General features: G+C 36.8%; 1 protein-coding gene across 1 annotated transcript; it reads right to left on the bottom strand.

Annotated features, from left to right (window-relative positions):
* Nucleotides 1-651: 651 nt before the first annotated feature.
* Nucleotides 652-11171, bottom strand: LOC105233094 (gustatory receptor for sugar taste 64a). The gene is made up of 9 exons (XM_049459244.1): nt 10710-11171; nt 8536-8727; nt 8237-8431; nt 7992-8167; nt 5322-5444; nt 5111-5265; nt 4289-4451; nt 3997-4086; nt 652-1467 (listed from the first exon to the last, which is right to left on the bottom strand). Exons 1-9 carry the CDS (start codon nt 11011-11013, stop codon nt 1378-1380), a joined length of 1488 nt encoding a protein of 495 aa, XP_049315201.1. The 5' UTR covers nt 11014-11171; the 3' UTR covers nt 652-1377.
* Nucleotides 11172-14691: the final 3520 nt, after the last annotated feature.

The raw sequence follows: 14691 nt of genomic DNA on the forward strand, positions 1-14691 counted from the left end.
TTCCATTGACGGTAACATTATGACCGTCTACATTTTTGAAAAATGAAGGACTAATGATTCCCTCTGTCTATAGAGGACACTAAACAGTGACTTTTTAAGGAATTAGTGACGTTTCAACAATAGCTTGTGTAGCTTCATCGCTGAAAAATTTGTCTTTCAAAATTTATAAAAGTTGTTCTGGAGTAAGTCTGTACATTATGAAAAGCTGAGTATAAATGAAGTGACAGCTGTCAAAAAAAAATACCTGATAGAGACTTGAAATTAATGCTTACATATTCGGAATTAATGCTCGTCAAAGTACGAGTATGTTATGGGAGACAATCTCACAAACCCGGTCTTATCTATATACATATGTAGTTCTCTTAAAACTTATCTTAGAGCTCAAGTAAATCTCATTACGTCACATTTCGACACTTTCGATTTTCAAAAAAATATTAAGTATTGGAATTTATACTTTTTCATAAATAAAGGAAATCATTTGCTGAAATCTCCGAAGTGACAAAAAGGCAGCGAGAATTTCTAGCATGTGATGAGGACGTTAAAGTCTCACTACCCTTAAGCAAAATCTTACACTAAGCGCAGAATTGCGCAAAAACGAATAAAAATACAGTGTATATGTATGTGTATGCATATGTAAGTAGATTACTTATTTATTTACTTTTATTTATGTTCGAAAATTTTCACATTTTGCCGGAAATGAGAAGCCAAAACTGAGGTAAATATTTTAAATGGTCCTTTAGCTGACATTGCATGTAAACTCCGGTTAATACAGTTATTTTCTGCTTCCCCTCCTTCTCTAGCCGATTTTTGACATGTGTAAATGTGTAGGTGTGCAGGTTTGGCTTACAGCTCTCGATGGTGGGTGGTGTAACTCGTTGAATATACATACCATTTTCATACATACATACTCGTACATATGACGACAAATGCATGGTTACACTTGTAGATTTGTCCTTGCATTAATATTCGGTCCGCATGTGTGAATGCGGTTGCAATTGCTCGGAGGCGTTGCTTGCCATGTTGCTAATTAAATCGTGTGACAATCGCAGATAGACATGACAACAAAATCATCAGCAGCAACCTCTATAGTAACAGGGACAATGCTCCGCACGAGGGCTATATGTATGTATAAGACACGCACACACATAAGTTTGTACGTATGTATGTTTTCCATTTGGCAGGAGTTCACCATTACTCATTAGGAACCACAAGCGGATATAATAAAACTTGAACCAGAAAAGCTCGTTGTAAGCACAGGTGGCATGAAGGGAGACCAGCATTGTTGTATGTGTGTGTGTAAGTGTTTGTTGTTTACTTTGCTTTTCCTTGTAATGGGCGTGCGTTGTTGTCATATCGCTCGGTGAGTGTTTAAAGGCACTAAGCGCATAGATGTGGCAGACCTTTGGAACGGTTGGGTTCATCGAATTGCAGCAAAACCAATTCATAGGTGACAATGGTGCCTGCCATCTGCATATGAGTAGAAAATGATAACAATAACAAATAAGTATAATATGTATGTTATTATTGTATAAGGAAATGTGCAACAACATTATAAGGAGTATGTGAATATGTATATCTACTAGTCGTGCATTAAGGGCGGGTAAGGTTTTTAAATTTTTAAACTCTTATTCGATCAGCAACATATTACAAGGGTATAAAAATTTAAAAACCTGCAAAAAATTTGTTCCTAATAACAGTTTGCCCTTATGTCGAAAATGTGTTGAATCGGATCAATACTTAACTTGGCCTCCATATACATACAAATTTTGTACATCCAGTTGACTTTATACCGCATATATCGTCTAATATTTGAGTTATATTAGTGAAAAGAAACAGTGTTATACTAATAACAGTGTATCTTTGAAATGTTTAAAATCCGGCAAAAACGTGCCTTAGCCCCGGTATTACTCTTACTAGGATTTCCAGTTAGCTTTCATCCTCATAAATTAGAGATGTTTTGTGAAGTACTTTAGAGAAACTCGGAGATAAATTTTTCTGTTTAAAAATGAGGCAATGCTAAAAATAAATAAAACCGGCTTAATATTTGTCAAAAAAGTCTTGCGGTATTTTATTGAATCAATTCGTGTGGCACTCATACATCGAGCTTCTTAGTGACTCCAAGCTTCTAAAATGGTTCATAACGGTTTGATGACTACTATGCCGGTCTTTCGACCAATTCAGCAATTTTATCGCAATTTTCGACGACAGGCCTTCCGGAGCGTGGCGCATCTTCGACCACCTCTACACCAGAACGAAAACATTGAAACCATCGTTGGGTCCATAAACTGCACAAATTTTATTGGCGGCTTGAGATGCATTTTTGCCTTTATCGTAGTAATACTGTAAAATATGCCGTATTTCTCTTTATTTTGCTCCATGTTTGCGACGCTATACTCACGAACGACTTAAAAGAAACGACAATCAATCAAACACGTGTTAGAGCGTGAATGAGCTTTCCAAAAAGGTATAACATGACCCGATGCGACGAATAAACTTCGAGTTAACTTAATAACGTTTATATCTTTCAACATCTAAGATATCTTTGCTAAATTAAGTGATCGCATAAAATTGGATTGCTATAGCTTCATTCTGAAAATATGTACATGAAATTGGTTCACGACGTAGAAGGCACTTTTTTCAATAGCAATAGATGAGAGAACACTTCGGTGAGTAGACAATTTCACGTTTTGGGCCAGTCGATTGGCTACCAAGGTCGTGTGATATCACACAGTTAAATTTTTTTCTTGTGAGGACTTATAAAGTCTAAGGGCTAAGCGACAATCTCGCTTCGATTAGGTGCTTGAAGCAAAGCTTCACGCATGACATTCGCCAGTTACCAGTCGAAATGCCCGAGCGAGTCATCGAAAATTGAACTCAACGGTTGAACGCGGCCAACATTTAAAAGAGATAACAAAAAATAAATGCCAAAGAATGTTATTTCGAATGATAATAAAATATTTCCCACTAAATTTGAAGTTTCTTCTTTAAAAAAGTAAGGAATCTCTCCTTTACTATGTAAGTAAGTGATTTTCATTATTCTACGATACCGATATATGTAAACTCAACCGAAGGGTTATATGAGGAAAAGCCAACCAAATAATTTGAGATCATTATATATGTAGTACCACATAGCTCTTTATAAGAGTATAAAAAGTGGTTTGAAAAGTATGTAGGCTAACATAGACTCACTTTTTTTTGGATAAATTTGATTTTATTATTCAGTATAGCTAACTTCGAGGGCGATACAGCAAAAATAGCGGGGAAAAAATTTTAAAAATCATTTTTACATTACATTTTCCTTAAGCCTCAAAATAAGCCTCAGTTTCTGCGATTACCTATTCTTTGTTCCTAAATTTCTTACCCCTGAACATCTTCAGATCTTCTGAGAAGGGGAAATAATCACTGGGAGCCAGATCTGGGGAATACGGAAGATGCGGAAGCACTTCGAAGTCCACTTCATAAAATTTTGATATCGCATTCATTGGTATGTGACACGCTGGACTGTTCTGATGAAACAGCACTTTCTACTTCTTCAAATTGCGCCGTTTTTCTCGATTTCGTACTTCAAACACGCCAACAACGCAATGTAATAGTCATTAATGGTTTTCCCATTGGCTGATAGTCGCTGAATATTATACCAAAATACTGATGTCTTCAACTAACCAGCCGACTTTTGCGCGTTTCCAGCTTTGGTGTCGGTTCAAACCTTGGCTTCAGCAGTATTTTCCTCTCAAAAGCAATGCTTTTTATTCATTTTTTTAATTAACACAAGTTGCTAATGGTTTGACAGCTGTCAAATTTACACACGTAACGTTTAAATGTATGGGGCTCACTAAAAATCATATGGATTTAATCTTAGTACTACCCTCTATATAACAGCCTACGAACTTTTCAAACCACCTTTTATTTATCTAAGCCTTATTTATCTAAAGCCGAGTCAGAATTAATAAGCAGTGCTGACAGCAAAGCAACACAAGAGCCGGCACATATACTCACCCCAAATAGTAAACGCCTGGTTAGAAAGTAAAATTTCTTTCCGGATAAAGCCACCGTCGTAGTTGCCATTTGAAATATTAATCGTTCCACCTGTTGTTGGAAGAATTTCTTAGTAAAAGCTTATATTGGATTATTTATTAAACTAATTATTCAACAAGAATGGTGCTTGGAAGGATTATAGAAATTGGTATGACAATAACAATACCTTAAAAATATAACTGTATACATATAAATATACAAACATGCATCGACCAGCTTAACTAATGCAGATTTAGCGCCTCAACCTACTCACCTCAACACACCAGGTCTTCGCCGACACACGCCGCAGCACAGCCAAAGCGTCTTTTGCCTCGTCATTGATGGATGCTGCTGTTAGAAAAACAAAAGCCGTCCGTCCGATTAAGAAGAGTAGCGAAAACCAAAAGTAAACGTAATTAATTGGCCAACGCAATTTACTTCAGATGGCATGCACATTCACATCGACGTAGTACATATGTATGTGTATATACATATACACACAGAGCCAGACAGGAAGGCGAGCAAAGCGCAGGAAAGCACGATGAGAAAGTGAAAAGAAATGTGTGAAAAAGTAATTAATGTAAATCCACAGCTTTTAGCTTTAAGAACCGAATAACAGTGTGTGGTAAGAACCTGAAGAGATTAGCTGTAAATCTGAAATGAGAATTTCGACACTTTAACACGCAATTCTCTTTTAATTCCTCGCTTAACTCGTCGCTTCTCTGAGGAAATTAAAACAGTTTGACAAGTGTAACATGGGTCGCTTAACCTTTCAGCACACGAACATGCAAACCAAAGAAAATATTTAAAATTTTACTCAAGATATACGTGATACAGACAGAGCATCAAACATCACTGACCCGTCTCGCCATTCTGAAAATTTTGGCATAATTACTTAAATATTTTGTTCTTTAGCCATCCTTATTATGTTTATTAGTTGCTTTAATTCGACAAAACGCAAAAATAGAAAAATGGCGAATCGAACAAACAACTAGCGTAATAAATAATATGGAACGGTGTTAAATGGTTCTGCTATAAATTGCCATTTGTGCAGACACAATCGATGTGTAGTAGTTTTTCAAAAAACTCAACTTACTTGAAGATGTTCAGCAATTGGTAGCAAACGAAATAGAGATTATTAGCACAGGAGAGTAAAATAATGCCTGACAAGTCATCATCCACATATTCGAGTAGTTCCAACAATTTAACATAATGATCTCTTATTTCCATAAAAATCGACTCAGGTACTTCCTGAAATCCAGCTAATTGTTATAACTATATACATTCATTGTATGAATTGTAAATACCTTATTTAACAAATTATTTATACGCATTTTCATTTGCTCGAAGCGATAAGCGATGCCTTTGCCGACCATCATTATGAATAGATCCATGTAGTTCCAAACGAAAGTGCATACGAAATTCACAACCTACATAAAATATATAAATATAATATTCTTATATAAGGGCAACGGAGTTTCTGAAGCGATAAACAAAAAAGAGAGTAGATTCTTAAACTCTCGCCTAATGAACATTGTGTTTTAGAAAGGTCTGTCAAAATCATTGACATCCATATCATAATTGTTGGTATGGAGAGACCTGCCCAAATTTATATGGACTTGTTAATGTCAAACAAAAAGTATAGTAAAAAAAAGAATTCATTATTGAAATTAATGGTTTTATATAATCTGGGTAAAATAATCTAATTTGGTCAAATATGCACCCTTTGATTCGATAACTTGTTGTCATTTTGAAGCTAATTAATGGCACCCTCATAGCCAATCCTTGTCTCTATTGGAATACAACTGGAACAGTCGATTTTCACAAGCTTCTCTTGAGGTGAATTTTTCACTGACAAATTTATTCGACGGAATGGAGGATGGAGCCGTGTGAAGAAGTTCACGCAAGTGAGAGAAAGTTCTCTGAGTGGCCAAAAAAGATTATTTTACATATGGCCCAAGCATCTCATGATATCCGGTCTTAGACCAAGTATCCTCTGAATAGCCAAAAATCCGTTTAAAGGCGAGCTAAAGTGAGAAGAGTTGAGAGCTGAGTTTGGGGCCGGCCACGTAAAAAACACTACCAATGAAGAGGTAACAATAGCCTCGGATAAATGACCCCTCTTTTGGGAACGATAAGCTGGATGATTTATACGATGACATTTATATAGTTCAGCGAATTAAGAGACAGCGGATAGGCTGGCTAGGTCATGTCGTCCGAATGGATGAAAACGCCCAGCTCTGGACGCAGTGAAGATCTCCACTCCGTTACTCTACGCCAATAAATAAGAAGAAGAATTCGACATACAACGGAACATTTGATGCCAAGTCGGGTTAAACCAGACCTTCTAATAAGTCTCTATCAATATGAATGTGTTTTGGTGTTTTCATGATTGTACACAAATGCTCCTCTATTGACCAAAGCTAGACGCTTTTGTCTATCTAATTGTTCTCAGTATAGTTCAGAATGTAGAGTGTGGACTTAGGAGAACATTTCATAATATCGTGTGTTTCCCTGGTAATTTCACAAAAAAATATAGCACAGCTTTTCTGATCCTCAATGCTGACTTGGACATGGTATGCGTCGACTACAACCTTATTAGCTTGGCACTGTGGTCCATTTGTTTTAGAAATGGATGATTTTGTTGCGTTTCAGCAGCGGTTCATAAATGGAAACTCGCCCATGACGTTTTTGTCTTAAATCTTGTAATACCCATACTTCGACCTTCTTCTTGTGTCCAACTTTATTTAAATGGTCTCCAGCAGTTTTTTATTCAATTTGTAGCTCCTGAGCAATTGAAACAGAACCGGTTGGACTTGACGATGTCCACAAATTTATGTTTTCGACAAATGCTTTTCAGAGCTTCGTTCATCTATGACATCAAAATATCCACGGCTAAATCGACGAAACCGAACCAACACGATTAATTTTTAGCTTCTTGGCTAGAGTTTTCGCCTTTATAGAAGAAAAATGTAAAAGATGGCGTATTTTCTCTTGCTTGGTGTACATTTTTGACGCGTGCAGCAATCCCCAACCTCCCTGTGTTTTTTAGTATGAAATCTTATACGAACGCACTTACACAAGACGTGATACAGATTGCTCCAACCATCTATTGGGAGAATAATCATTTTTTTTTACTTCTTCGATGGTACACTAAATAGAGGCCACCACAAAACCAATCTCTAAACGAAATCACAATTAATTTTTAATCCTTCATAGATTGTGATTTAATCCGCTGGAATTCAAACCATTTGTCTACTATGGGAAGATATTTCTTAGAAAATTTAGGACAGAATAAAGAACGGCACGAATTGACTGAACCAAAATCCAATCGGATGGACTGACCATGCCGCTGTCAAGACGGTTGTTGGTTGTAGAAAATTCCAAGGTGTTTACTTAAAAAAGGATTTTCACGCTTACTAAACTTCTTTGAGGAATATATGTCAACTGGAGTTTATACGTAATATCTACTATTGATAAGAAATTATTCCGCAATCTGCTCTAACTAATGATAATTCAGCCAATTAAGTAGCGAATGTAAGTTATTATCGGAAGCAGAAATCTTATAAACTTGAGTATATGTACTATATATTAAAACCACAAATCTATCCAACATATATTTAACAATTTTGATCAAAAAAAAAATATTTTAAATAATGCATAATGGAAGAGAATAGTATAATTCAACGACGAACTGAGGTTGTGATCCAATCTTGACATCTTTCATATTTCTTATAGATAATAGGGTAAATACTTATACAGTTTGACCAGATCAAACGAAATATAAAATACTACTTTTTTTACTAACAAAAGTGAACAGCATCACATCCACAAAGAGTGCACCTAAGTATCGCCGAGTTTAGGTAAGAGACCCAAAGAAGATGAAACGTGGCTTTTCTTTCTGTCGAAAGAAGTCCATGTCTGTTATATGTAACTGAGACTAATCTGATCAAAAGGAGGAAAAAATTGCCACTTACCAAAATAAGACTGCCAACTAGTGTAGTGTTGGGGAATAGCTCGTAGACATAATCATAATTTTTATAGGTGTAATCCTCGAAAGTAAAATGAACTGTACTATTTTGTAAAGTGGCGCAGAAATTTGCTCTGCGATATTGCGAGACTACAGCTGATGCCAGATACAACAAATGTTCCACTACATAAAAAAAATATTTCAATATAGGAATTTGTTGAAATAAACCGTTAGTTTTTAAAAATAGAATACCTGCTGAGAGGAATATTATTGTGACCGCAGCACGACGCACACGTGTCGACAAATCACGTTTCGGCGTTTCATATGGCTTGCGTATGAAGATCATTTCAGTGCGGGTCCAAAAGCGAATAAGCCGGGGCCAACGTTGCGCCAACGAAAGAAACAGTATCGTCGATGATTGTACGCAAGTAAAAAACACAACGCCGACTGTGTGAAAGGTTAATAACAAGTAATTAAACAAATATTAATAAATTGGAAATATTTTGCTTTCTTTTGATGTGAATGAAGATCCACAAAGTTGGTAAGCTTACCTAGATTTTTCGCGTTTACACCAATTCTAGCCAAATGTTTCATCATCGCTAGATTTAATGCAGAGCTAGCAACTAAAAATATCAATGTGATCAGCACCCGTAAGCTCTTGAATGAAAATCGTACGTGACGCGGGTTCGGCTGGCCTACTCCTTGCACCGGCATTAGCGAGAAACATTGACCTATAATGAGTACTACGAAAGCCTTATGTAGATTAGAAATATATATATATGACTGATTTGATTGTATGAAGACTTAATAATTTTGGGCATAATAAAACAAGCAAAACCATTAAAACTAAGAGAAAGATCTTAACATTGTTTATACATCTAGGAGTGCTTGCAAAAACGGTTTTTGCATTCATAAGACGGCCCGAGGTATCCATATTTTTTGGACTGACTTGGCTTCATGATATTATAGCAAATCAGCAGTTGAGAGGTAGGAGAGGAACAATATAGTTTTTGTACCAAGACTTGAAGATCCACCAAACTGCTCGAAGTTCAGATCCTGGAGCCATATGGAGAAGTTCACGGAAGTGAGGAAAGTTCTCTGAGCGCCATACACTTGGGAGTGATCAGAGATGATTCTTTTACATATGGCTCAAGCAGATCACGACTTTCGGTCTTAGACTAAATATCGACTGGGATAGCCAAAAAACATCCGTTTGAAGGCGAATTATCCCTCTCCAGAGTTGTGAGCTGGGGTTTGGACCCGCCACAACACACCTCTAATGTAAAGGGCACAACAACGTCGGGTGAGAGACCCCATTTTGATGACGATCACTGGAAACCGCCGTACAAAAATTGCGATGGACAGGACAAGGACTGAGACGAATAGGTGGCATTTGCCATAGCGGCTATATAAAGGAGCGCAAATCCGGTGTGGGATTCGTCGTAGGAGAGAGATTCGGTCACCGAGTCCCCGCATTCACCATGTTGGATCAACGTCTAACCACAATTCGACAGAAGAGAAGGGTAATGTGACCAAGCTATTCACAAACGGCGGCGAACTGATAAGGAGCATGCATCAGCTCCTTTGCACTATATAGTCGGACGAAAGCATGTCCGAAAATTGGAATTTAGTTGTGCTCTATCCAATCCACAAAAAAGGAGACCCCACAATCTGTGCCAACTACCGTAGGATAAGCCTCAACAATCCCCGCAAAACTAATTAGGCAGTGTAAACTGAGGTTGAGCAATAGGAAAATCTCCGTTAGGATCGGGACAGAACTTGGCTCCCATGTCACTGTTGACATTTATAACTTCGAAGTTGTAGATATTTTCGTCTATTTTAGAACCAGTTTTAACATCAACAACAACGCCAACTTGGAAATTCAACGCAGAATAACTCTTGCCAGCAGGTGCGGACTCAGTAGGCAATTTAAAAGTAAAGTTTTCTCTCGACGAACAAAGACCAAATTCTAAAAGTCTCTCATCATCCCCATCCTACTTTATGGTGCAGAGGCATAGACGATGATAACATCTGTTGAATCGGCGTTACAAGTTTTCGAGAGAAAAGGTTCTGCAGAAAATTTAAGGTCCTTTGTGCAATGGCAATTGCGAATATCGCATTCGATAGAACGATGAGCTGTACGAGTTATACAACGGCATTGACATAGTTCAGCAGTTTCTCACTATGGTTACTCTAGTGAATAATGCGCATCCTCACAAACACCGTTACTGCTGTTAAGCAGAGTACCGAAGAAGACCCGTATGAGTCCATTAGTCCCGCAAGAAATTTAGCTATACCCTACCCCCTTAGGGAAGTTTTTGCTGAAGGAGCTTGGTTTGCGGGCTTAGAAAATCCAACTCGTACAAGTATGAAAGAACCATCAAGCATTATTAATTCTAATTTGAAGATTTTATTAAGAATCTGTCATAAAATTACAGTAAGCCAGGCAAGAAGTACGAATTATGGTTTATTTAAGGCAAGGACACTTCTGCTTCATAATATTCGCAATTTCATGGCTATCCAGATTATTTTATGAATGTGACGAAAGACAAAAGAGGTACATCAATTAAGGAATTCTTTTTGAAAGATGTATCAGATGTTTTGCCTTAAATGATGGTATACAATTAGTCAATAATATAATGAAATTTATTTTAAAGTTTATTGAATGAGACTTGAATGAAAACTTTTAAATTGAAAGCCTCGTAATTTCGTTATTTAAACTCACTTGGACTTACAGCTCGATGAAAGATGTCCAATCTGCTGTAATCGGTGTGCTCGCTAGGCTTTTTATAGTGAAAATCATCTTCTTTGTAAGTAAAATATTCAATTGGGGTACGCCGTCCGGTCATTCCAACTGGTTTCATCACATCACTATCCTCTATATTCTCCAGAAATATTTTTTCGATCGGTTTTCCTAGACTTATATTTTTGATTTTTTCATTTGCACTTTTTGACGGTAAAATTTTACTTCCCTCGAAGGCCTGTTGATGCTTTGACAAAATTTCACGCAACTTATTTCGGCTAAGCATTTTTGGCCACGATTTTCGATTATTATTCTTTACTGTTATTAGTGCCAAACTACGAGTGTGTTTGCGAAGTGAAAATGAGAGACTAATATTAAGTGCTCAGCATTGGTGATATTTTATATGTAGTAATTTGTGTGTTTTGGTTTTTCAAAAACAAGTCAGGTACATATGGGCGGATTTATGAGCCCGTAAGTGTGTACTTGTCAACAAGTTCATGCCCCGTGGGAAATAAAAGTAATTAATCAAAACTTTTCTGAGAAGGTCTTCAGCTGTTGAATTTCGTGTTTCTGTATTATTCCTGTGAAAGTAAGTTCGATGCGTTTATGTATGGAAGTCGCTTTCTTTTGCATGGCCACCACGGGCAGGCTGGTAGAAATCCAAATGCTGAACCTAATTTTCGACGGTTTTCAAGCATAAATCGGACGATAGTGCTGCAATTTCATGTTCGATATTCGTACAAAGTTCATCAATCGTCGCTGGCTTGTTGTCATAAACCTAACACGTTGACCAAACTTTGGTTTCAATAAATCGATTGTGACCATCGGTGTGTGGCTTGTGGCGCCATCCTAGTGGCATCACATATTGTCCAAATCCATATCATCCAATTCAGGCCAAAAATATTCAGTTATCATTGAGCGGCAGCTTGATCAACACAAAAGAAGTACGGCCAAATGACGCCGCCGGCCCATAAACCGCACCAAACCGTAGTTTTTGGGATGCGTTAGTGACTCATGGAGTACGTGAGGATTGTTGCCTGACCAATAACGCATATTTTGCTTATTGACAAAGTCATTCAGCCAGAAATGAGCCTCATCGCTCATTTTCAAGTTGTTGCTCAGCCCAATTCACGAACATACAACGATTCTGGTGGTAAAGCGGCTTCAGTTCATGCGTCAATTTAATCTTGTAAAGATGTAGGCCAAGATCTTTTCGCAAAATTCGCCACAACGACGTCATAGAAATGCCAAACGCTGGAGAACGACGTGTGAGAGACTGATTTGGGTCTTTTTCAATTTCTGCTAGACGCTCAATTGCTTATCTGACAAGACGATTAGGACGATCATAAATTAGACGTAGCGCTCTTACAGTTTGACTGACTTCAAATTTTGACAATAAATTTAAATAATTTCGAATCGTTATTGAATCATATATCTGTATATCGTATATCGTCAATACTTCCTTGAGCCCCATATACCTAATATACATTTTTCGAACTTCCGAATGACTTTATACTGCATATATCGGCCTATACATGAGTAATGTTAATAAAAATGGTATATTTTTTGAAGAAACGTTTCCGACGGGGTGCTTTCTGACTTCATGTTACTCCCGCTTGTACATATCTGATAATATATGCAATAAAATAGGCGGCTTACTTTTGTCTAAAAGGCAATATTATTTTACATATTCGCAATTGTGGTTACCAGAGCTTTGGAAATGCTCGAAAACTTTGTTTTGGACATATTACGATAATGTCGTTACAAAACTACAGGATATGTTTTTCTTACTTTGTACATCAGGATCTACGATATACTAAATAAAATTTTGTAAAAAGCTAAAGCTTAACATAAGCTTCCTTTTCTAGACGCATCCATCACGAATACTTTTACGCCGAAAACGAACCTTCAACCTTTTCTTCCATGGAAAAAGTTATAGAACCCCTTACCGTTATGTAGAGATTAAGGCATCTGAATATAATAAATCACTGGCATTCGAAAACTCAATAGCTAACTTATAAAGTTAACTAAATCGTCTGTCAACTCCCCCATCGAACCGTTCGATAACCGTCTTTTGGATTGTTTTGCAACCTGCGAGTGATATAAAAAGTAGGAGCAGAACGAAATATCCATAATTTTGTAGACACTTTTACGGAAAGTGGATATTCAGTTGATTTGACATAACGGTGTTTTGCTAAAATAGATTAGAAAAGTTGTTAAAAACATATAAATTTCTCAGTTTTTTTCCAATCTGGTTGCCTTTAGTTCACATACTTTATACCTTCATATGTAACATAGCACATACATTATACGTAAGGAGCATGTGCCGCCAAAGTCGAAAGCTCTGCCACTTTTGCTATCTCAAAATTTTAACTGAAATCAAATAATAAATACTTCAAAAGCATGGTGTTTAGATAAACACCTGATTATTAGTTTGATATAAATTACACCATTTAAATTTTATGAACTCAAAATAACGGGCGGACTGTAACCTGGAAAGCAGCGCTAAGCTCTACTATTTTAGTGGAAACAAAATTAAGGAAAGGAAACAATTATTAATCCGAATTTGCCCATTTAATAGGAACTACGTCAACAAAGGCTAACTTCGAAAGCCTCATCGAGCCAATACATAGTACTGTGATCAAAATGAAAGGTGAATTTTATCCATTTGATTCAAAGTAAACCCCTCCCGCTGCAATACACTTTTGCCAACGAATTTTCCAGCCATCATAGCATTTGGAAAATCCTCCGTCGTGATGGTCAGCAGTGCCTTTTTCGATTCAGCTTTTATATCCTCAATTGAGTCAAAACAACACGAAGGCAAAAGGCGAATGCGGTGGTTGCGGCACGATATTAGTTGAAAATGTGGCGAAATGATCACGAATAACCCATGCAGTATGAGATGGTACATTATCGCATTTCTGTATTCAATATATTCCGACATAGTAAATATCGAAGAATTCGCTTTTAGAGCCTCATAAAACGAGGCGCATCTCAAATACTAATGAATATTTTCGAATGAAATTCAGCATAGATATCACTAACAGTGCTATCAACTTACAGAAACATATTTACCGATTCAAAAAACACGCGAAGTATAAATTAAAAATTCACCTTTCAATGTGATCACAGTAGTATACATGTGAAGTATGAGACAATACTTACGGTCAGTCGGTTCACGAATTTAGGCCACTGGAGTCGAACTCGGAGTCACTATTTACATGATAGCATACACGACCTTGTTAATGAACTCGGGCTAAACTGTCGCATTGCCAAGAAAAGGAAATCTATGACGAATTAAACACAACGTTTTCATTCCCCAGTAGAGAAGAATCGTCCACTGGTTCTGTAATAGACAATTTCAATGGTAAAATCTACATATTCCGACGAATCAAAGGGTGAAATAGAAAAAAGAAGTGGGCTTCTTTTGTAATAATTCATACACAAAAGATAACTTCAAACTATATGACTAACATTCAGTCGCTCAGGCGGAAATTGTTGACATGACTGAAAGTGTCAAATGGGCTTCTGCTCTAACGAGTAAGTCCATAAACCTTCTAGTAGATATCTAAGCGGCAATTAAGACTATCCGTATCGCCGATACTAAGTCTCACTGCGTTATGCAAGCAGGAAATATCTAAACACTAAAAACGAAAGATCAAATCTACTGATTTACTGGATAAGGCTTAATTTGGTCATCATTCGAGAGCACCACCAAAAAATGTATGTATGTGATAAGTTTTGTTTCGACATTTTAGGTGATGCTTGAATTATCTATTGCAAAGTGAAATAAGCTCTTGGAATTCAATATTGACTTAAGTGAATGAAGAAGTCATTCGATTTGGTAATAAACAAAAAAAGAAAAACTAATTTCTTTCATAAGTATGACATTTCAACTAATCGCGGACAAAATTACGATCTAAAAGTATTACAACAACTTTAATTTCGAGTTACATTTTCATTA

Source organism: Bactrocera dorsalis, chromosome 5 (assembly GCF_023373825.1).
Source record: "Bactrocera dorsalis isolate Fly_Bdor chromosome 5, ASM2337382v1, whole genome shotgun sequence".
Taxonomy (NCBI): domain Eukaryota; kingdom Metazoa; phylum Arthropoda; class Insecta; order Diptera; family Tephritidae; genus Bactrocera; species Bactrocera dorsalis.